Below are 24,884 nucleotides of genomic sequence, written 5' to 3' on the forward strand. Positions count from 1 at the left end.
CCACCTATGGGAGCGGAGAAAAAGGCTATGTAATTAATATCTGGTGCTACCGCTATCAGTGTTTCCATCAATTTATTCCCTACCGTCTGCCGCACACACGACTGACAAAGCCTCTTAGGGTAGGCGTCTGGCAAAGGGCAAGCGCACAACGCGCACTCCTTGTTTTTAACCTTACCAGCCCATTTTTTCCCCTACGGAAATAAACATAGGAAAAGACTGCATCAGGGTACGTTCACGAAGATCTCTTACCCAGGCAGTAGTGGTAGGTACCGGATTACTGGGGGTCAGTCCAGATCCTTCTGTTTAGATCTGCGACTGGCCTGGTTACTGCGTCTGCGGGTCTTCGCCTGGGGGTTCGCATGGGACCTCTCCGAGGATCTGTCCTGCTCCTGCTCCAGCAGACCGACGGTAGCTTCCGGCTCATCTATAGCTGCAAATGGGCTCACAAGCAGCCCCGCAGCATTCTGTTTGGCTATATATAGCCCTTCCCCCGGATCCGGAACATGTGCAGGTGTGTGGCCAGAATCCATCCCCCCACGTGCAGGTCACTGCTCCACCCCCCTCCACCTCTCACCGCTCCCCCCCGCTGCCCCCACCACATGCAGGACCGCGGCGTTCCCAGCTAAAGCCGGCCGGTGTTTGATTTCCGGTCCCGGCCCAACCCCCTGCGCGTCACTTCCGGTATCGGCCAGTGCGCTCAGGGACGCGCCCGGAAGCCGGGGACAGCACCGCCGGACCCCCCAGCCGCACGCCGCTACACCATCGCCGCCCGTGGCCACAGCACAGCGGCGATCGCGGCAGAAGCCGGCGTCCGACACCCGGCTCCGGTCCCGCCCCCCCGCCGACCTCTGATCCGAAAGGAGCGCAGAGGGGTGCTCCAGGAAGCCTGCACTGCACCGACAGGACCAGAGGCAGGGAAGACAGAGGCCCAGGAGAGCGAACGGACCCGAGGGGGTAGACATACTCACCTCGCTGGCCTCTGGAGACAGAGTTCCTCCAGACGCTGCTCCACTCTGCACCGCTCACTGTCGTGGAGCCCTACCCGGACCCACCGTGGCGCTTCCAGGGACCCGCACTCCCCGAGGTAGGAGACCCCCTCGCTACCTGGGTCGGACAGCCGGCCTGGGTATTGATAGATGAACCGAAGTCATATCTGTAGGGAATCCTGTCCTCCAGGAACAGGAAACCAACTGATGCGTGGGAGAGGTGCTGCCCTTATGTATCTGTAGGTTTTCCTGTTCCTGAAGGGCGGATCCCCTCTCTCCGTAGTGCTGTCATGGACGACCCATAAAAGTCAATCAGAGTTCCCAGCTTCAGAAAACGCAAATTAACAGCACTACAAATAACAGTCTTCATAAATTATGCACAGAAATCAACTATAACACATATCTTAACATCAACTGTATAGAAAAGACTGTGAGAAGCAACCTTGGTGGTCAAATTGATGCACAGAAGCAGTTACTTAGGACCACAAACAAGAAGAGACTTGTTTGGGTGAAACCATCACAAGGATTGAACATTAGATCAGTGGAATATGTACTGTGATCTGAGAGTCAAAATTAGACATTTTGTGAATCATTCCATGTCATTATGTGAGGCATAAAAGGTGAGTGGATGGTTTTCATATGTGTGGTGTCCCCATGCAGGGAGGGGACATTTGATTTTTGTCAGGGTGATTTCCTAGTGACACTGTTGGTGATTAATTCCAAATTCAAAGCATGCTTATCCGGCATGGATACAACAGCATTTTCCAGTGACATACCATCCCAGCTGGTTTGCAATTAGTGGAACCATCATTTGTGTTGCAACAGGACAATGACACTAAACACTTCCAGACTTTGTAAGAGCTGTGTGACCTAGATGGAAAGGGATGGAAATGGTGTCAGAGGACATGTTCTTCACAATTGCCCAACTTTAACCCAACTGAGATGGTTCGGGATAAGTTGGACGCGGAATCAAGACAAAGCAGCCAACAAATGTTCAGAACCTCTGGGAACTCCTTTAAGACTGGTGGATGCAATTCCAGGGGATGATCTGATGAAATCGCCAGAGAGAAATCCAAGGGGCTGTAAAGCTGTCATCAGAGTAAATGGGGAGTACTTTTAGGAATCTAAGGCTACGTTCACACGATCCGTTTTTTGCTGCGGATCCGTAGCGGAATTGCAGCTACGGATCCGCAGCCGTTTTCCATGCAGGGTACAGTACAATGTTACCCTATGGAAAACAAAACCCGCTGTGCCGACGATCCTTTTTTTCGCTGGAAAATCCGCGCGGATTTGCCAACGGAAAAAAGAAGTACCATGTCAATTCTTTCAGCGGATTCCGCTGCGGGTTTCCAACAGCACCAATAGGAAACTGCAGTTGGAAACCCGCAGTGGAATCCGCAGAAGAAAAAGGACACAAATCCGCCGAGAGAAGCACCGCCGTTTTCCACTGCGGATTTCCCCGAAAAAGGACCGGAAAAATCCGCAGTGAAAAACGGATCGTGTGAACGTAGCCTAAGGCTACACACACATTCTCAGTTGTTTCACATGTTTCACATGTATTTCTTTACTCCTTGATTTCATGTGGTGGCTTTTGTGGTTTTGGTGCCTTCAGTCTCAATTTTCAATTGCACTATGGAAAGAAGGCAACTCGATGAAGGCTCTGGGCAATAGTCTGCAGGGAAACCCTGGTCCTTGCATCATGTGGATGTGACATGCACCACCTACCTAAAAATTATAAAAATGTTGACTTGACCTCCACAAAGTAAATGGCAAGGTCTTCCTCAATAATGAAAAAACATAAAAATTGAGCTTGGTTCAAGTTGGTATACATGCAGCACATAAACGCATGTTCACATTGGCCATAAAGCATACAAAACCTACAGGAAGCAAAATGTGCAAAACCCCTACTGTAACTAAATAAGTATAAAGCAAAAGTGCAGTAAAATAACACAGGGTTCTTAGTAATACTGTTTTTTATCAAAAATAGCATAAAAGCCTTCCCACCGTAGACAAGGTGACCCTGATCGGGATGGCCCTACGCTGTCTAATGTTAAAAACCTTACTGTTGTGAATTCTGTTTTTGGGCTCCCTCTGGTGGTTACTGGTGGTACTGGCTGACTTTTGTCTTGCACCTGTTCCCATCAGGAATCTGGGAGTTTCCTATTTAGTCTGGCTTCTCAGTCATTCTAGTGCCGGCAATCAATGTTACCAGAGCACCTCTGTTGCTTGCTACCTGCTCCAAGTCTGCAATTCAGCTAAGTTGGATCTTTGGCATTTTTTGTGTTTGTTTGTCCAGCATGCATTTATATTTCTCTTGCTGCTGGAAGCTCTAGTGATCTGAAATTACTACTCCGGTGTCATGAGTTGATAACGGAGTTAAAGTAATTTCAGGATGGCTGTTTAGGGTTTTGAGGTGACCGCGAAGTCCTCTTTTGTATTTTCTGCTATCTAGTCAGAGGGCCTCTCTTTGCTGAATCTATATTCATACTGCGTACGTGTTTTCCTCTTACCTAACCGTTATTATATGTGGGGGGCTACTATCACTTTTGGGGTTTCCCTGGAGGCAAGCCAGGTCTGTGTATTCCTCTACTAGGAGTAACTAGATCTCCGGCTGGTGCGAGGTGTCTAGGGATAATCGTAGGCACACCCCCTGGCTACTATTAGTTGCGTGTTAGGTTCAGCGTCGCGGTCATCTGAGATTCCATCATTCCTAGAGCTAGTCCGTTTTTGCCTGAGTCCCTGCCATTGGGAAACATGACACCTTACCATGTGTGAGAGTTTTTACTCATTTTGCTTCTGGTAGGTTTCGTATGCTTTATGGCCAATGTGAACATGTGTTTATGTGCTGCATGTATACCAACTTAAACCAAGCTAAATTTTTTTCTGTGCAAGCTGAGGTGCGGTCATCTGAGATTCCATCATTCCTAGAGCTAGTCCGTTTTTGCCTGAGTCCCTGCCATTGGGAACCATGACAGTATTGCCGGCCGCAAATGTATTAAAGGTATTGGCTGAAGAAAGAGAGAAAAGAAGAAGTTTCTGACACTTTTTTTTTTTTTTTTTACTCAGTTCTGTCTAGCCATAATTGCAATCTGCTGCTTTTTTCTCTCCTCTTAACCCCTGAATGGCTCAGATCTCAGCTGTTGAGAAATGGATATCCAGAGTTTAGCTACAGGCCTGAGTGCTCTTGCTTCTAAGGTTCAAAATATCCAAGACTATATTATACATGCTCCTATGTCAGAACCCAAGATTCCTATACCTGAGTTCTTTTCTGGAGATAGATCTCGTTTTTTGAATTTTAAGCACAATTGTAAATTGTATCTTTCTCTGAGATCTCGCTCCGCTGGAGACTCCGCTCAGCAGGTTAAAATTGTGATTTCCTTGTTGCGGGGTGACCCCCAGAATTGGGCATTTGCATTGGCACCAGGGGATCCTGCGCTGCTCAATGTGGATGCGTTTTTTCTGGCACTGGGGTTGCTCTATGAGGAACCTAATTTGGAGATTCAGGCTGAAAAGGCCTTGATAGCCCTCTCTCAAGGGCATGATGAAGCTGAAATATATTGTCAAAAATTTCGAAAATGGTCTGTGCTTACAGACAGTGGAATGAGTGCGCCCTGGCGGCGAATTTCAGAGAAGGTCTCTCTGACGCCGTTAAAGATGTCATGGTGGGGTTTCCTACGCCCACAGGTCTGAATGAATCCATGACTATGGCTATTCAGATTGATCGGCGTTTACGGGAGCGCAAACCTGTGCACCATTTGGCGGTGTCTTCTGAGCAGACACCGGAGATTATGCAATGTGATAGAATTCTGTCCAGAAGTGAACGGCAGAATTATAGGCGTAAAAATGGGTTGTGCTTCTACTGTGGTGATTCTGGTCATGTTATATCAGCATGCTCTAAACGCACAAAAAAGGTTGATAAGTCTTTTGCAATTGGCACTTTACAGTCTAAGTTTATTTTGTCTGTAACTTTGATCTGTTCATTATCATCTATTACTGTGGATGCCTATGTGGATTCTGGCGCTTCCTTGAGTCTTAAGCTGGGTTCACATTGCGTTAATGTGTGCACGCTAACGGACAGCGTTGCACGGCGAAAATGTCGCAATTAACGCTGTGCAACGGGGCCGTTAGCGTGCCCATTGACAGCAATGTCAATTTCTCCTGCAGCGCATCACTAGCGCGTGCCTTTTTCGGCTCGCGCTAGTGATGTGCCGTTCTTCTGTGACGCGCCTCGGATGCTGCTTGCAGCATCCGCGGCGCGCCCGAGGTCCGTTCCCCGCTCTCGCAGATCGGGGATCTGCGAGAGTGGGGACGTTAACGTGACCCCTAACATGGCCCCTAAATAAACATTGCGTTAGCGCAATCCGCTAGCGCTAGCGCTAAACGGATTGCCCTAACGCAATGTGAACCTAGCCTTATGGATTTGTCCTTTGCCAGACGCTGTGGGTTTAGCCTAGAGCCTTTGGAAGTTCCTATCCCTCTGAAGGGTATCGACTCCACACCATTGGCTAGGAATAAACCACAATACTGGACACAAGTGACTATGTGTATGACTCCTGACCATCGGGAGGTGATTCGCTTCCTTGTGTTGCATAACTTGCATGATGTCTTAGTGCTTGGATTGCCATGGTTGCAAACTCATAATCCAGTCCTTGACTGGAAAACAATGTCTGTTAAGCTGGGGATGTCAGGGGGCTCATGGGGAAGTACCTTTGGTTTCCATTGCTTCATCTACTCCCTCTGAAATTCCGGCATTTTTGTCTGACTATTGTGATGTTTTTGAGGAGCCCAAACTTAGTTCTCTCCCCCCTCACAGGGATTGTGATTGTGCTATAGACTTGATTCCGGGCAGCAAGTTTCCCAAGGGTCGTTTGTTTAATCTGTCTGTGCCTGAACATGCTGCTATGCGAGAGTATATTAAGGAGTCCTTGGAAAAGGGACATATCCGTCCATCCTCATCCCCTTTAGGAGCAGGTTTTTTTTTCGTGGGTAAAAAAGATGGCTCCCTGAGGCCCTGTATTGATTATCGCCTGTTAAATAAGATTACAGTCAAATACCAGTATCCTTTGCCACTATTGACTGATTTATTTGCTCGTATTAAAGGGGCAAAGTGGTTCTCTAAGATTGATCTTCGGGGTGCGTATAATTTGGTGCGGATTAAGCAGGGAGATGAGTGGAAAACTGCATTTAATACGCCCGAGGGCCATTTTGAGTATTTGGTAATGCCTTTTGGTCTTTCTAATGCTCCTTCAGTCTTTCAGTCCTTTATGCATGATATTTTCCTTAAATACCTGGATAAATTTATGATTGTGTATTTGGATGATATTTTGATTTTTTCGGATGACTGGGAGTCGCATGTTCAACAGGTTAGGAAGGTTTTTCAGGTTTTGCGGGCCAATTCTTTGTTTGTAAAGGGTTCAAAGTGTATTTTTGGGGTTCAGAAGATCTCCTTTTTGGGGTATATTTTTTCCCCTTCTTCTGTTGAGATGGATCCTGTCAAGGTTCGGGCTATTTGTGATTGGACGCAGCCTACTTCCCTGAAGAGTCTTCAGAAGTTCTTGGGCTTTGCTAATTTCTATCGTCGATTTATAACTGGGTTTTCAAGTGTTGCTAAACCTCTGACTGATTTGACTAAGAAGGGTGCTGATGTTGCCAATTGGTCCTCTGCGGCTGTGGAAGCCTTTCGGGAGCTTAAGCGCCGCTTTTCTTCCGCCCCTGTGTTGCGCCAGCCTGATGTTTCGCTCCCTTTTCAGGTCGAGGTTGGTGCTTCCGAGATTGGAGCGGGGGCGGTTTTGTCGCAGAGAAGTCCCGATTGCTCAGTGATGAGACCATGTGCATTCTTCTCTCGAAAGTTTTCTACCGCCGAGCGAAATTATGATGTCGGTAATCGGGAGCTCTTGGCTATGAAGTGGGCATTTGAGGAGTGGCATCATTGGCTTGAGGGTGCTAGACATCAGGTGGTGGTCTTGACTGATCACAAGAATCTGATTTACCTTGAGTCTGCCAGGCGTCTGAATCCTAGACAGGCGCGCTGGTCGTTGTTTTTCTCCCGGTTTAATTTTGTGGTTTCATACCTGCCGGGTTCAAAAAATGTGAAGGCAGATGCCCTTTCTAGGAGTTTTGAGCCTGACTCCTCTGGTGATTCTGAGCCTACGGGTATCCTTAAGGATGGGGTGATTTTGTCTGCTGTCTCCCCAGACTTGCGACGTGCTTTGCAGGAGTTTCAGACTGATAGGCCTGATCGTTGTCCACCTGGGAGACTGTTTGTTCCAGATGAATGGACCAGTAGAGTCATCTCGGAGGTTCATTCTTCTGTGTTGGCAGGTCACCCTGGAATTTTTGGTACCAGAGATTTGGTGGCCAGGTCCTTCTGGTGGCCTTCCCTGTCTCGGGATGTGCGTGCCTTTGTACAGTCTTGTGATGTTTGTGCTCGGGCCAAGCCTTGCTGTTCTCGGGCTAGTGGATTGTTGTTGTCCTTGCCTATTCCGAAGAGGCCGTGGACGCACATCTCTATGGACTTTATCTCGGACCTCCCGGTTTCTCAGAAAATGTCCGTCATTTGGGTGGTGTGTGACCGTTTTTCTAAGATGGTTCATTTGGTACCCTTGCCCAAATTGCCTTCTTCATCTGAGTTGGTTCCTTTATTTTTTCAGAATGTGGTTCATTTACATGGTATCCCGGAAAACATCGTTTCTGACAGGGGGTCTCAATTTGTGTCTAGGTTCTGGCGAGCGTTCTGTGCCAGGATGGGCATTGATTTGTCTTTTTCGTCTGCATTCCATCCTCAGACTAATGGCCAGACGGAGCGAACTAATCAGACCTTGGAGACTTATTTGAGGTGTTTTGTGTCTGCTGATCAGGATGATTGGGTCGCCTTTTTGCCGTTGGCAGAGTTTGCCCTCAATAATCGGGCCAGTTCTGCCACTCTGGTTTCTCCTTTCTTTTGCAATTCAGGGTTTCACCCTCGTTTTTCATCTGGCCAGGTGGAATCTTCGGATTGCCCTGGAGTGGACACGGTGGTGGATAGACTACACCGGATTTGGAGTCATGTGGTGGACAATTTGAAGTTGTCTCAGGAGAAGACTCAGCAGTTTGCTAATCGTCATCGTCGTGTGGGTCATCATCTCCGCGTTGGGGACTTGGTGTGGTTATCTTCTCGTTTTGCCCCTTATGAAGGTCTCTTCTCCTAAGTTTAAACCTCGGTTCATAGGTCCTTATAAGATTTTGGAGATTCTTAATCCTGTATCTTTTCGTTTGGACCTACCAGCATCTTTCACCATTCATAATGTCTTCCATCGGTCGTTGTTGCGGAGGTACGAGGTACCGGTTGTTCCTTCTGTTGAGCCTCCTGCTCCTGTGCTGGTGGAGGGTGAATTGGAGTATGTTGTGGAGAAGATTTTGGACTCTCGCGTTTCCAGACGGAGACTTCAATATTTGGTTAAATGGAAGGGATACGGTCAGGAGGATAATTCTTGGGTGACTGCCTCCGATGTTCATGCCTCTGATTTGGTTCGCGCCTTTCATAGGGCGCATCCAGATCGCCCTGGTGGTTCTCATGAGGGTTCGGTGCCCCCTCCTTAAGGGGGGGTACTGTTGTGAATTCTGTTTTTGGGCTCCCTCTGGTGGTTACTGGTGGTACTGGCTGACTTTTGTCTTGCACCTGTTCCCATCAGGAATCTGGGAGTTTCCTATTTAGTCTGGCTTCTCAGTCATTCTAGTGCCGGCAATCAATGTTACCAGAGCACCTCTGTTGCTTGCTACCTGCTCCAAGTCTGCAATTCAGCTAAGTTGGATCTTTGGCATTTTTTGTGTTTGTTTGTCCAGCATGCATTTATATTTCTCTTGCTGCTGGAAGCTCTAGTGATCTGAAATTACTACTCCGGTGTCATGAGTTGATAACGGAGTTAAAGTAATTTCAGGATGGCTGTTTAGGGTTTTGAGGTGACCGCGAAGTCCTCTTTTGTATTTTCTGCTATCTAGTCAGAGGGCCTCTCTTTGCTGAATCTATATTCATACTGCGTACGTGTTTTCCTCTTACCTAACCGTTATTATATGTGGGGGGCTACTATCACTTTTGGGGTTTCCCTGGAGGCAAGCCAGGTCTGTGTATTCATCTACTAGGAGTAACTAGATCTCCGGCTGGTGCGAGGTGTCTAGGGATAATCGTAGGCACACCCCCTGGCTACTATTAGTTGCGTGTTAGGTTCAGCGTCGCGGTCATCTGAGATTCCATCATTCCTAGAGCTAGTCCGTTTTTGCCTGAGTCCCTGCCATTGGGAACCATGACACCTTACCATGTGTGAGAGTTTTTACTCATTTTGCTTCTGGTAGGTTTCGTATGCTTTATGGCCAATGTGAACATGTGTTTATGTGCTGCATGTATACCAACTTAAACCAAGCTCAATTTTTTTCTGTGCAAGCTGAGGTGTGGCCTCCCTCTCCTGAGCTGGAAATGACATTTAAAGACTTTCCAAGACTGGTGTCCATGGGTCGCGACCCAATCCTTTTGTCTGCCCTTATTCACAAACTGAGATCAACTCTGATACCTAAGGTTTTTAATATTAGAAAGTGCAGGACTGTCCCAATCAGGGTCACCTTGTCGACGGTGGGATGGCTTTTATGCTATTTTTGTCTATCGGCCTAGACGACTGCTGCGCTCTGTAAACAACTTTTGACTAACCTCTGCACTATTCCGTACCTCCGACTCCCGACTCCAAGACTTCTGCCGTGCTGTGTCAATCCTCTGGAATGCTCTACCCCAAGAAATTAGGACCAGCCACAACTTGCACGTGCTCCCTCAAAACACATTTGTTCAGAGCGGCCTATCATGTTCCCTAATCAAAGTCATTTTATGTGTAAGTGTGCGTGTGTAGCCCTTTCACTATCTCCACCTATCCCCGCCCCCTGAAAATGGCTGGACCATCATTGTATATACATCATTGTAAATTCACACCTGTACTTTGTATCTCCCCCACCTCATTGCAGATAATAATAATAATCTTTATTTATATAGCGCCAACATATTCCGCAGCGCTTTGTAAGCTCTCACGAGCAGGGGCGTCTTATTTTGCTTTAATCATTATATTATTGTTACCGCTGTTACTTATGACTGGCGCTATATAAATAAAGATTATTATTATTATCCTTTATCAAAAAAGTATTACTAAGAACCCTGTGTTATTTAAATGCACTTTTGCGTTTAACTTATTTAGTTACAGCAGGGTTTTTGCTCATTTTGCTTCATGCAGATTTTGTCTTCCTCAATAATGGTAAAATATAGCCCAAAGCTCCTCAAATGGTTTATTCTGGGTCAGAAAAATCTTGCTAACATTTGAGACTCATCTACAGTCAATTTCTGAAGAGGGACACAGAAAGTGCCAGAGTGAAGTGTCTTGTCATGCTTAAGAATGGCGTGGTGCCTCATCAATAAGGCTTCTTTTACACTTGCCGTGTTTATGCGGCCCGTTTTTGCAGCCCCAATAGATTTCTATGGGGCCGCAAAAATGGGCCACAACAATTCGTCGGAGCACCATACGCCGTATGGCCGTATTTACGGACATGGCACCCATTGAAAATCAATGGGGCTGCAAAAACAACGGAAGCTTGTTTTTTCGGTCCACCATGTCGACAGTATTTGCGGATCGTAGTTTTTTTTCCCTACTTTTTCCCCAGTATTCTAAACCAGAAAAATGGCAATCTGCAATATTTTTTGCTGCCCGTTTTTGCGGCAGACCGTGAAAATTACGGCAATACGGCCCGCAAAAAAGCCCACAAAAATGGGCTGCAAAAAACACTGCAAGTGTAAAAGAAGCCTTAAGGATGGCTCACATTGTATAAAAAGTTTGCTAAATCTCTAGAATCATAAGAGGTGGGTAAAGGTTCAACTTGAACACTGAAAAAAAATCTTCCAAATTTAGAATTTTCTTTTTTCTTAAAGATACCTTGTGATTAGTGTTGAGCGATACCATCCGATACTTGAAAGTATCGGTATCGGAAAGTATTGGCCGATACCGGCAAAGTATCGGATCCAATCCGATACCGATACCCGATACCAATACAAGTCAATGGGACTCAAGTATCGGACGGTATCCCTGATGGTTCCCAGGGTCTGAAGGAGAGGAAACTCTCCTTCAGGTCCTGGGATCCATATTAATGTGTAAAAGAAAGAATTAAAATAAAAAATATTGCTATACTCACCTCTCCGACGCAGCCTGGACCTCACGGAGGGAACCGGCAGCGTTCTTTGCTTAAAATTTGCGCGTTTACTTCCTTCTGTGAAGTCCCGGCTTGTGATTGGTCGCGTGCCGCCCATGTGGCCGCGACGCGACCAATCACAGCAAGCCGTGACGTAATTTCAGGTCCTTCAGGATTTAAAAATTACGTTCTGGCTTGTGATTGGTCGCGTCGCGGTCACATGGGCGACGCGACCAATCACAAGCCGTGACGTCATGGGAGGCAGGACACGCGCGCATTTTAAAATGCGCGCGTGTCCTGCCTCCCGTGACGTCATGGCTTGTGATTGGTCGCGTCGCCCATGTGACCGCGACGCGACCAATCACAAGCCAGAACGTAATTTTAAAATCCTGAAGGACCTGAAATTACGTCACGGCTTGCTGTGATTGGTCGCGTCGCGGCCACATGGGCGGCACGCGACCAATCACAAGCCGGGACTTCACGGAAGGAAGTAAACGCGCGAATTTTAAGCAAAGAACGCTGCCGGTTCCCTCCGTGAGGTCCAGGCTGCGTCGGAGAGGTGAGTATAGCAATATTTTTTATTTTAATTCTTTCTTTTACACATTATTACATTATTGTTGTTTCGATACCGATACCCGATACCACAAAAGTATCGGATCTCGGTATCGGAATTCCGATACCCGCAAGTATCAGCCGATACCCCATACTTGCGGTATCGGAATGCTCAACACTACTTGTGATATGTAAAAACAAGATGATAATTTGGATCTAAATGCAGTTTAATTAACCCATTCAATAAGAGAGATTATTGAGCAAACAGCTAAATGTTTCTATCATGATATCCTTAATTAAACTTCCCTTATTAGAAGCTCAATGACAAGAATTAGCCACACGTAATTAGACTTAATAATGGCACAATTACACAGAGAAGTATGAGAAACTTGTCACAATTAAAACATTTTTTATATTATTTGTTTGCATATGTAGGTGTGCACATATTATCCTAATTATAGGGGGAGAATAGGAAAAAGTTCAAATCAGGCCGTAGTGCCTAATAGGGTCCATGTGTCACGTTAGAGTATGCTACTGCTATAAATCATATGTAGCAGGTGGTATTCGTATTACAGATTTTTGCATTGTAGACCGGTGTTTCCAGTTATGATGCAACAGGCTCTTAATTAAAATTTGTAAATGATGGGAATAAAAAATTTGCTCTGCTGTATCTTTGTCCGTCATCTCTCCCAGTGACGAAAACAATTTGTCCTAATTTCAAAACAGTAGAAAGGAGATTTTATAGGAATAATAGGGTTAGGATTTTCATGGGAGGAGTTAAGAAGTTCAGGGGTGTAATTTTTCTATCTAAAAATGTAACGGATCATCTGATAGAGCTTAAATCTGTTTCCAAGCTTTTAAGACACGATGATCCTGGAGGTCCCTTCCAACTCTAACATTCCATGATGAGACCCAGGAGGGTTTTGCGCTTGTGCGTTGTGATGATCTGAAGAGGTCGATGACCAGAAAGTTGACGCGTAGAGGCCGGACAGGTGAGCAGTAAGGTGTGTATTAGAATTTTTTTAAATTCTTTAACATTGTGACTGTTAAAAAAAAAAATGACGGCCAGTGGTCAGCGCCATTTTTCTGTATCTGTGCAGAAGTCTGCATTTTGGCGAATGCGGCTTTGTGTAAAATATGACCAGAATTCAATTCCACTTGAATTCATTCACTCATCCTTAGTCACTATGTCTCTTTATTGTTACGGCTTTTACCAAGGATTGACAGCAGTTTAAAAAATTACCGCTTCTAAAAAAATATGATGTTCACACAATGGGTTCCCTATGTGATAATATGGCACAATTAACGCGGTTTTACTCCATTTTCAAAAACTTGCAGCAAAATAGGTCATCGTAAACACATTGTGTGAATATGTAAATATACAGGGTCATTCCAGAATGTCTTATGGCATTCACTGACACATTGTGTGCCAAATTCAACAAAATGGGGCATGTGGTTCTTTTATTTTAGACAAAATAAAAAATGCTCTTTATTTTTGTCTTTTTCCTTTTTTTTTTAACATTCACATGCTCTGTTACAATGTCGCACCCGTTTCTTTGCAAAAAAACGTTCTGGCTTATAAAAACAAAAACAAAAACAAAAAACAGGAAGGGACTGGAGAAAATTTTTGAAGAAAATGTAATGACTGTTTTAAAAGTTGCAATTTATGAATCGGCTGCACACATATGGAAAACAGAAATCAATCCCATAATGGGAACATAAAAAAAAACACGAGAACTGAACACATAAAGTAGACTTAAAAAAAGCTAAAAATCAGACTTAATTAAAACAGGTTAAAAAAGTAAGAGCTGTTTTAATTGTTTCTTTCATAAATCAATAGTATGCATGAAAATAGGAAACTTTGTGATGTATCTTATCAGAGAAATCTGCTTCTTTATCCTCCTGGACCGATCGCTCATTCTCTGAATTCTTCAGTGAATATAACTGTTGTTTCAGGAGAACTTGCAGCAGAATGTCTGTCTCCGCCTCTACCTCCTCCCTCTCCATTGAATTTTATAAGCACCAATTGTCATCTCCTGTCGCAGTATTGGAAATATGTCTTCAATGAATAAAGATTTTACCAATGAATTAAGAGATGAACGATCTGTCCAGGAGGAGAAATAAGCAGATTTCTCCGATAAGATACATTACAAAGTTGCTTAATTTCATGTGGACTATTGATTCATGAAAGAAAATTTTAAACTTACTGTTTACGACACTAAAAATTAAATAAAAGACAGATGCAAATGCAATAATAAATTGGGACCCCTTTGTGATTTTATTTTTGAACTTCCAAAAAGTTTCAAACATATTCTTTATTTATAACCGATATAAAACAAATGCAATAAAACTGATACATAATAATATAACATGATTCCAGATGTTCACATACTATAGGAAATACATGACGGTCATATTAAAGGTCCCAGGAAAACAATGCTGTAAAAAACTCAAAAACATTTCATACCCATTTCCACCATTTCTGTGTTTGTATATCGTCTTTACATTCATGTCGAAAACACACAGACATGTACAACTCCGCAAAAGGCTTAAAATTGTATCTCTGTGCAAAAACAAAAACTGTGTGCACCTCCCCTGAAAGACATGGATTTACCTACACTACCCAAATCGTAAAATCAATGTCTACTTTTTACAATATAATAGTTTTGTAAATTAAAAACATTACGTGCAAATTAATTTCGGATCCAGATAGTCAGAGACACAGGAAAATGAGTCATGAACGAATAAGCGGTTCATTATTATTACTATTATTATTATTTTTAACTTAAAATTAATTTTCAGGATTTGTGGATTTTGCTGCCGTTCTCGGACACCATCAGAAACAAAAAAAGTTTTGTAGCAACTTTAACTTCTCTGTTGAACTTCATGGAAAAAATTGTATCACAAGTCTGCAACCGATCGACCATAACAGGTATTGAGAAGCAATAAAAAGTTGCAAATTTAATAAAAAATATGGAAGGCGCCAAGAATACGTGACTTAATTTTTCACCCACAAAAACTTTTTACACCAGTAATAAATCTCTCCATTGTCTGTGCTGAGGATTTGGAGATGTATTAATCAACGCGGTAAGTTGGACCTAGAAGTAACAAAATTATAAAAAGTGGACATTGATTGAAAAGCGTAACCTCAGAGATGAAAACGTCATACAGGAAGATTTTAGAGATCTACTCTCCTAAGCGTTACTTGCTGCCTTGTGCAAATAGCATTGGACAGGGAGAAGAGGTGATCTGTGCCATCACCTTTTGTGATTGGTGGATCCTGTGTTATGTACTGAATGTAGGAATGTTATCTGTCATTGTAACCCTGTCTTTGATGATAATGAAACCGCTGAAAAATCTTTTGTACACAACATGAATTATACATTTTCTTTTAAATATAAAAAAACTTGATTTGAACAGTAGGTCATTTTTTGATTACATATTCTTCTTAAAGGGCACCTGAGATGCGAACTCTGCTTCAGGAAAATGGCCGCCGCGATCTCCATCTGCGCACGCGCTGCATCCCGCGGCCATTTTCCTGAAGCCGCGGCCAGCAGAGCGCCGCTTCTGCGCACGCGCGGCCAAAGGAAGATGGCCGCGCCCACCGATCACCAATGGAATACAGCACATCGCGCTCTTTTCACTCCCCTGTGACGTGGATTTGGGACCTTGGGCATGCGCACACCACTACGCCACCAACGGAAAACTAAGCAAGATCTGGGGGAAGACACCATGCCCTTTTGACCAGACCAGCCTGATTGACAGGCGAAAACGGCTACTTTGGTAACGTATTTCGGCAACATAGGTGGGGAATCGGGGTCCACAAAATACACTGTTGTAATGCACAGCTCAGGCCCTATTTAACAGTATTTTTATCTCATACGGAAAAAACGGGGTGACAGGTTCCCTTTAAGGCAGCAAATTATTTCTATGGCTAAGGGTACATAATATATATATACTGGTATATTATCTTTGGTACAAGCTGATGCTTAAGGAATCAGTTGGTTGACATAGTGTGTAGGACCTTACTGTGGCGATCCCTACAAGATAATCGATGATCTACCTTACAGCTTTGCTGAGTATAAAGCATTGCAGGGAACTAAATATGATGGCTCATCGGAATAATTTTAAGGTCACCAATGGTCCTCTGGGTGGAGAAGACATCTCTTTGGTTTATTAAAAGAGTTATCTCATCAACATTTCCCATGGATAAGGATAAGTGAGAAATACATGAACGGTGGGAGACTGATTGATGGGAATCCCATTGATCAGGAGATTAGGGGTCCAATGTCCTTGGTGTAAACTGTGAAGATAGCGGTGGTCAAGGATGAGCACTCACACGAGGGACGCGGGACTCCTGATTTTGAGATCTGCTGGGTTTCCAGTGGTTGGATCTTTACCAATCATATAATGAGCATGTCTTCGATGGATGATAAATGTTGGTGGGATAACCCCTTCAAGTAGATTTAGGGATTGTACAGGTAGCAATTGCACACATATCCTTTGCCTATGAAAACCCAAAATATCTCGGACTAATTTGGAGGCTACACAAATGCTGTGTGTAATCTAGATTTTGGATTTGATAGACCGTGATCTACAGTGCCTTGTGAAAGTATTTGGCCCCCTGGAACTTTTCAACCTTTTCCCACATATCATGCTTAAAACATAAAGATACCAAATGTAAATTTTGGGTGAAGAATCAACAACAAGTGGAACACAATTGTGAAGTTGAACGAAATTTATTGGTTATTTAAAATTTTTGTGGAAATTAAAAAACTGAAAAGTGGGGCATGCAAAATTATTTGGCCCCTTTAACTTAATACTTTGTTGTGCCACCTTTTGCTGCAATTACAGCTGCAAGTCACTTGGGGTATGTCTCTCTATCTGTTTTGTACATCGAGAGACAATCGTGTTTGATGGAGATCATTTGTGAACAGCAGTTTTCAGCTCTTTCCTCAGATTCTCGATTGGATTGAGGTCTGGACTCTGACTTGGCCATTCTAACACCTGGATACGTTTATTTGTGAACCATTCCATTGTAGATTTTGCTTTATGTTTGGGATCATTGTCTTGTTGGAAGACAAATCTCCGTCCCAGTCTCAGGTCTTTTGCAGACTCCAACAGGTTTTCTTCAAGAATGGTCCTGTATTTGGCTCCATCCATCTTCCCATCAAATTTAGCCATCATCCATGTCCCTGCTGAAGAAAAGCAGGCCTAAACCATGATGCTGCCACCACCATGTTTGACAGCGGGGATGGTGTGTTCAGGGTGATGAGCTGTGTTGCCTTTACACCAAACATATCATTTGGCATTGTTGCCAAAAAGTTTGATTTTGGTTTCATCTGACCAGAGCACCTTCTTCCTTATGTTTGGTCTGTCTCTTAGGTGGCTTGTTGCAAACTTTAAACAACACTTTTTATGGATATCTTTGAGAAATGTCTTTCTTCTTGCCACTCTTCCATAAAGGCCAGATTTGTGCAGTGTACGACTGACTGTTGTCCTATGGACAGACTGTCCCACCTCAGCTGTAGATCTCTGCAGTTCATCCAGAGTGATCATGGGCCTCTTGGCTGCATCTCTGATCAGTCTTCTCCTTGTTTGAGATGAAAGTTTAGAGGGACGGCCGGGTCTTGGTGGATTTGCAGTGGTATGATACTCCTTCCATTTCAATATGATCGCTTGCACAGTGCTCCTTGGGATTTTTAAAGTTTTGGAAATCATTTTGAATCCAAATCCGACTTTAAACTTCTCCACCACAGTATCACGGACCTGCCTGTTGTGTTCCTTGGTCTTCATGATGCTCTCTGTGCTTCAAACAGAACCCTGAGACTATCACAGAGCAGGTGCATTTATACGGAGACTTGATTACACACAGGTGGATTATATTTATCATCATTAGGCATTTAGGACAACATTGGATTATTCAGAGATCCACAATGAACTTCTGGAGGGAGTTTGCTGCGCTGAAAATAAAGGGGCCGAATAATATTGCACGCCCCACTTTTCAGTTTTTTAATTTCCACAAAAATTTAAAATAACCAATAAATTTCGTTCAACTTCACAACTGTGTTCCACTTGTTGTTGATTCTTCACCAAAAATTTACATTTGGTATCTTTATGTTTGAAGCATGATATGTGGGAAAAGGTTGAAAAGTTCCAGGGAGAAGAATACTTTTGCAAGGCACTGAACTTTTTGCATAAATATTGACTAAATTTAACAGAAAAAAGCTTTGCATTCCAATATCATGAGCTCTACTATTTGATTTTGATAAACCATGCAGATTGCCATATTCCCCGAATCACTTTCAGGTCTCAGGAGGGTCGGTCCAAAAACAATCCCCAAGCTCTGTGTTGACATCAGGTTCACGGAGGCGTTGTCGACAATCCTGTAAAATAACACAAGGACATATTGGTTTACATTCCTTCACATCTTCGGGGGTTAAATTGCTAATGTTGACAAATTTAGGTCCCCATGGGAATAAAAAGTTGTTACCTAAAGAACAAGTAATTAGCGGTACTGTTTCCTAAGCGCATTGTAGTCTCGCATCTCTCTGAAGCGGAGAATTAAATACAGGCCACTTAGATATGTTGGCCGGGAAAAATCTAATTTCTAATCGTTTTCCCGTTTGAAATAAAAAAAAAAGATGAAATCACTTGCTTTCGGTATTTTCTACGACGACTCAATCAAAATAACCACAATCAGAAGATTCTTATTACTTTCCTGAAATAAAACATTGTTTCATGGGATATAAAAGTAGCTAATAATTATTCCATTCTAGGCCACATTACTGGCTGCATAGTTAATTTTAGCCAAAGATGATGTTTTTTCTTGTGCAGGAAAAGGAGCCAATTTCTTTTAAAATGAAACAGATTTTTAAAGACGACAGACTGATTTGTAATAAGTACATATCTATTATCTATCTATCCAAATCCATCCGTCCGCCTATCTTCTAACCAAAATGGGAAATCAAAGTAACATAAGACATAATTCCGGAGATGCAAATCATCCAAGGCATAAGCCAAACTTCTACCAATAAATCCAAATGGAAACCAATCATTCCATCCATATCGGGCAAAGCAATATCAGACTGTATCATCCACCTATCTTATAATCAGTCTGTCTGTCCAACCATTGGTTTTGTTGGACAGCCCGGTGGCTCAGTGGTTAGCACTGTTGCTGTGCTGTGCTTCTAGGTTCAAATCCCACCAAGGAAATCATCTACAAGCAGTTTGTATGTTCTCCTCGAGTTTTCTCTGGGTTCTACAGTTTCCTCCCACACTCCAAAGACATACTGATAGAGAATTTAGGTTTTGAGCCCCAATGGGGACAGCGATGATGATGTCTGTAAAGCGCTGTGAAATATGATGGCGCTATATAAGGGTTCGTGCGGATGACTGTAATAATCACACTAGTGCTATCCTTCGTTCTGACAAATAGCACCCATCCCCATGTTATTTTATGAGGCCTTGCACATGTCCGATTTTTTCCTTGGACAGAGCAGGTCCGTTGAAAAAAACAAAATTGCTGCATGCCCAAGTTTGATCCAATATTCGAATCGCACTTGACCATGCAAGTCGATGCGTCCTTGGAAACCAGCGGATGACATCTGAGTGCAGTCTGATTTCCATGGACTGACACAATGGAAAAGATGGAGACATTTTTTTCTCCATCTTCTCCTCATTTGAGAAAAATCGGATAACACAGTGATCAGAGTTTGATTTGCATAATCGACCCGATTCTCTTGGATGAGACAATATACGGTCATCTGCCCACAGCCGAAGCAAGGGAGATAAATATATTTATAAATATATTCAGCAATCTTTTAACATATATTAGGCAGGGGCCCCCAAAAATATATCCGTTAGTATTTTATTTTAATCATTCTGTATAAGATCCTCATGCCTAGTCCATATTTTATTTTTTTAAAACTTATTTTACTCACTTATATAGTGCCATTAATTCCACAGGGCTTTACAGACATTTACAGAAATGACAGAGTACCTCGTGCCCTGGACATCCTGTCCTGCAGTACCCAGGCAACCCATTGATTTGAGTGAGTACCATGTACGGTAATTTTTCATCCTATCCTTTTATGGCGATGCAGGGAAACTTTATGCTAATTCAAAAACTACAGCTGATCGCTGAAGGTCTTTGTGATCTGCTTATGGGACCTTAGTATTGAGCGAATGTGCTCATTTCATGGGTTTTCTGAGCATGATGGGTGTTTTACGAGTATCTTGGGCGTGCTCGTAGATTATGTTTGAGGCCCCACAGCTACATGATTTGCAGCTGCTAGACAGCCTGAATACATGTGAGGATTCTCTAACAAACAGGTAACCCCTGCATGTGTTCAGGCTGTCTAGCAGCTGCGGGGACACAAAGTCTACGAGCATGCCCAAAATACTCAGAGAACCCCCGAGCATGCTCGGAAAACCCGAGTAACAAGCACACTTGCTCATCACTAGACCTTATACCAAGGAGAACCTCTTTTTTTTTTTAACTGCTCACCTGTTTAGGCAATAAATGGCCGTTTCCAGGTGGGAGTATTTGATTGACAGTGCCCTTTAAGACAAGTTTTATCAGCCTATGATACTGTACACACATCGTGGCTGAATCCCATTAATGGATTTGCAGAATCATATATACATATGGTACATTTCTTAGTAATGAGATTACTTCCACTTAATTAGAAATGAAATTTAATAAGAAAGAGAGTCATAAATAATTCCACTCCCAAAAATAGGTCATAAATAATAATCTTTTAAGTCTAGATTATATTACACATCAAAAGATACATGATGTAATAGAGATCTAGAAATTGTTCTCTACATACTGTGGAATAGATTCAGAATAACTGTGTTTCTATTAACAATTACAAATACATACACATTTCTTATTAATTAATATATTTTTTTTAAGTGTGTTCAATTATATATTTCATTAATTGCATGTCATTCCATAATTAATCGCTATTTTCCACAGATTTATTACCTCTATGATATTAATATAAGACCTAGAGATGAATGTTGGCTATTATATGGACATTAGTACTTCCTTTGTGGGATGCCTGAATCCTGTGATTGGCCTGAAGTTATCATTTATTTATGGAAATCAGTAAATTTTATTATGGAACATTATCTTTAGCTTTTTTGCGAGTTCCTCAGGGGAATTATTAAGAAATAAGACATTTTCTAACTATAACTTCCATATAACAAGCTTCCTGTGAGTTCCTCATGGGCGTGGTTACAGAAAGTGGAGATAGGGAGGAATTAATTACATCAGGGCCCTGGTATTTGACTGCGTCCAAAGAAGATACCAATAATATAAATGGCTGATGGTTTGTGAGGAAGCACCTGTTACAGATTTTGCATTAGGTGCCCAGAGACTACAAGTTACACCCTGCTGAATCCATTTTTATTTATTTCTTTCATGTAATTTACACATCTCTACACAGTAATAAGCCCATCTATCCATGATTTCTCCAGTAAGTGGAGATGTTTTTGGAAGAAGAACCAAACTGTTTAGGTTCATCTTGTGAGGTGGATCCTGTAAGAATCAGGTCTGGGTGGGCACATGGACCCCGGGCATTAATGCAGCAAGCAGGAAGGCATGTGATAATTGAGGACATGGCACACACAGGAATCTTAGGAGCAGTAGGACGGGTGAAGGGATGGAAGCAAACTGAAGCACAGTATGCACAGAAAGTGGAGCAGAAGTTTAGAGTCTCAATCCCAAGACAGAGGTGGGCCTTAGATAGGTCTAGAGAGATGATGTCACTGATCCACTATGGACAACCTTCAAAACCCGACACAGTGCATAGCAGAAGGCAGCAGACCCAGTGGAAGAAAACAGAGGACGTGATACCCGGGACTAGGGTTGAGCGACTGCTTTTTTAGGATCGAGTCGGGTCTCGTGAAACCCGACTGTCTCGAAAGTCGGATCGTGTGAAATCGGCCGACTATTCTGAAAAGTCGGGGGCCAACCGAAACACGAAACCCAATGCAGGTCAATGGGGATATATATATTTTTTTCTCTCTCTCTCTCCTCCGTCCCTGCAAAGTTTGTGTTTCACTGTGCAAATCGCTATATCCCAAACGTTAAGATGGCGGTTTTACCCCCTGTGACGCCGCACAAAGCAAGCCGGAACCTATGTCATCACGCTGCCCACACTCCTTCATTGGCTGAAAAAATGGCGGGGAAAGCGTCATATGAAACGCGACTTTGGCGCGAAGATCGCCGACCGCATGGCCGATCCCACAGTGGGATCGGGTCGGGTTTCATGAAACCCGACTTTGCTGAAAGTCGGCGACTTTTGAAAATGTCCGATCCGTTTCGCTCAACCCTACCCGGGACAAAACACAAACTGTATAAATATCTACAATAGGTACAGATAAATTGCAGATGGTGATAACGCTGTGCCCGCTACCTCTAAGTGGTTTTTCCTCTTGACTTTTCAGCTTCTAAGTAAAATAGGATCTACGTGAATCACGTGTCGTTGGGATATTTAATAAGTGACACGTTGCTGATCTCAGTGATCGGTATCTTAGAAGATGTGGGGTGAGACAACTTTTCGAGAAGCCAAATTCTCTAAAGCATGAAAACAATACGAGCACAGCGACTGCACGCAGAGGAGGTAGCATAGCTGGAGTTGTGGTTTATTCCATGTTTCTAATAAGAGCTGTTATTGTTATGTAACAACAAAACACTCAGCGCCGGCCAATTTCTATTCAGCTGTTTAATGGTTGAGGAAATTGACTTATTCTGCTTACTTTTCACCCTAAGGATTCATTTCATGATCAGTGATATTCTTTTCATCCGGCATCAGATAGTCTGGAAATTCTAGTACAGTATTGTTGGATGATCAGAAATCTCACACAAATCGGAAACAGGAAACGAAACACAGGGTAATATGAATGATTTCCTATAAAAATCACATGCATATGCCTGGCGGAAAGGGTATCCACCATGCAAGTACAGGGTGGGCCACTTATATGGATACACCTGGGTGGGCCTTGTATATGGATACACCTAAATAAAATGGAAATGGTTGGTGATATCAACCTCCTGTTTGTGTCACATTAGTATATGGAGGGGGAAAACTTTTCAAGTTGGGTGTTGACCATGACAGCCATTTTGAAGCCGGCCATTTTGGATGCAACTTTATAAATGGCCCACCCAGGTGTATCCATATAAATGGCCCACCCTGTACATGAGTGATTGTGCAGGTCCATCATATCCCTCAGGGGAAGGCAGAGGTGATTGACAGCTGTCCATCTGCACTAATTGCCTTATTTGAAGAAAGCATAGATTCCAATTGTCATGGCTTCATTATCAAAGAAGCCATAATGCAAGTGTGAACCAAACTTAAAGGTCCCCATATGCCTTTTACACATTAAGTAAACAATTATGAGGATTGTCCATATCTCACTGGACCTTACACTTTCCACAGGAGGTCTACGTTCTGACTTTTTACAAGATTGAAATCCTTTCAGTCTCAAATAACAGTGTCTGCCTGTAGCTCGAAGTCCTCTCTGATGCTTGTTCTCAGGGCATCAGACCCTCACTTGTCTTTGGCACCTCTTGTGGTGGGTAGATGGGGTACTGTACACACAATCTGAGACTTGCTACTCCCACTTCATGGTCTTACCAATTTATATCACCACTTATATCACCGCCTCTTGGTTGCTTCTCCCTGCACCACCATGTTGCCCCTGCATGAGTGCCATGCTTTGCCTAGTTCTACATTGCACCTGGGGTTCTTTTCCTCCTGATTGGGAGGTAGGAAACTCTGTTTTCTGATGACCAGGGACACTTTGATATTTGCAGCAACCCTGGTTAAATACACACTGCATCAAGAGAACGAAAAACTATTAAGAAAAACAAGAACCAAGTCAAACTAATAAAGTTATTAAAGGCATAGTTGACAACTCTTGTGAATGCCTTTCTGGGAAGACTATGCTACTTGCACATTATGTGGGGAGCAAAAACTTTTTACCTAGAGCCTTGTCCTTTTTTTCTGGTCAATTCCCCTTTCCACAGCTCCTCCAAACCAGTTTGGACTCTGGAACTCTGCCTGTTGGTGAAGCAATTTATTGTTACGCCCAAGAAAGCTTCCGGACCAATGCTTTTTGCAAGGTTTTGACGGTGCTCATCATGATATTTGGTAACTAAAAAATGTTCCCCTTTTTTTCTTCCTATATGTTCCAGGAGGGTTGTCAAGTATGAATAAAGGATACCGTCACACATTTAAAGAAATCACCCAATAAAGAAATGGCTGCAGACAATTTGGGCTGACCTCATTACCATACAGTTGAGTTTTTTTAATTGCACATTTTGAGCCCGCAGTTAAGCCTGGCAGCTTTCACACTTTGCATTAGTTACATGCTCTAAATTCTTTGCAGACTTGTTCCCATTACATGTTTATGTGGTTTTGTTAACCTGCTAGCATGTACTGGACCATAATTTTCCTTGCAAAATTTGCCCCCAAAGCCTGCAAGGAATGTGAGCGTGACTTCATGGTGCTAATAATCTGTCCTGAGCTGTAAGTCTACTTTTCCATCGATTGACATTGCCGCTACTTTCACTACAAGTTCTGATACTTCTGAAAGCATTATGGTTATATGATGTGTCAGTCCTGTGAATTCTTCCTTTTGGAATAAAACATACATTGAGGTCACATCCAATGTCAACGTAAAATGTCAGCGCATACAATAAAATTATCCACGGCAGCGGAGAGAAGAGACGAGCGTGCAATTCATTCCAAACCGAATGCTTGATATCATTTTGATTTAAGCACAAATGGGAAAAAAACAGACATTGTCATATTGTGGAGCTCGTCCGCTGTACATGTGTGAACTATTCTCGTGGAGCCAGATAGGAACAACGCGATGGCGTCCAAAACTGACTGATATCATTAAAGTCAAAAGACAATTGAGCTCTGTCATGACAAAATGATAAGTGTGCGAAACGGAATGAGACAAAGTGTGATAGATGAAGCCAAAGTGCTGAAGCCAAGTGGGCTAACGCACTGAGCGGAGCCTGATCCGTCCCTTAATGGTCGTATCTGGATGAAAGCACAATGAAGCCAGTGCTGCAGAATCATCGCTGACAACTACAACCTCTTTATAAAGTCCTATTAATAGAGACTTCTTGTA

At 43.1% G+C, this 24,884-nt stretch overlaps 1 protein-coding gene across 1 annotated transcript in view; it reads right to left on the reverse strand.

The window, feature by feature from the left end:
• Nucleotides 1-17,911: 17,911 nt before the first annotated feature.
• ARHGAP15 (Rho GTPase activating protein 15) overlaps nucleotides 17,912-24,884 on the reverse strand; it is a 690,583-nt gene continuing 683,610 nt past the window's right edge. The window contains exon 15 of the mRNA XM_077273018.1: nucleotides 17,912-18,115. Within this exon, the coding sequence (XP_077129133.1) occupies nucleotides 17,944-18,115 (172 nt within the window). The 3' untranslated portion in view covers nucleotides 17,912-17,943. The remainder of the gene's footprint in view (nucleotides 18,116-24,884) is intronic.

Source organism: Ranitomeya variabilis, chromosome 7 (genome assembly GCF_051348905.1).
Source record: "Ranitomeya variabilis isolate aRanVar5 chromosome 7, aRanVar5.hap1, whole genome shotgun sequence".
NCBI lineage: Eukaryota > Metazoa > Chordata > Amphibia > Anura > Dendrobatidae > Ranitomeya > Ranitomeya variabilis.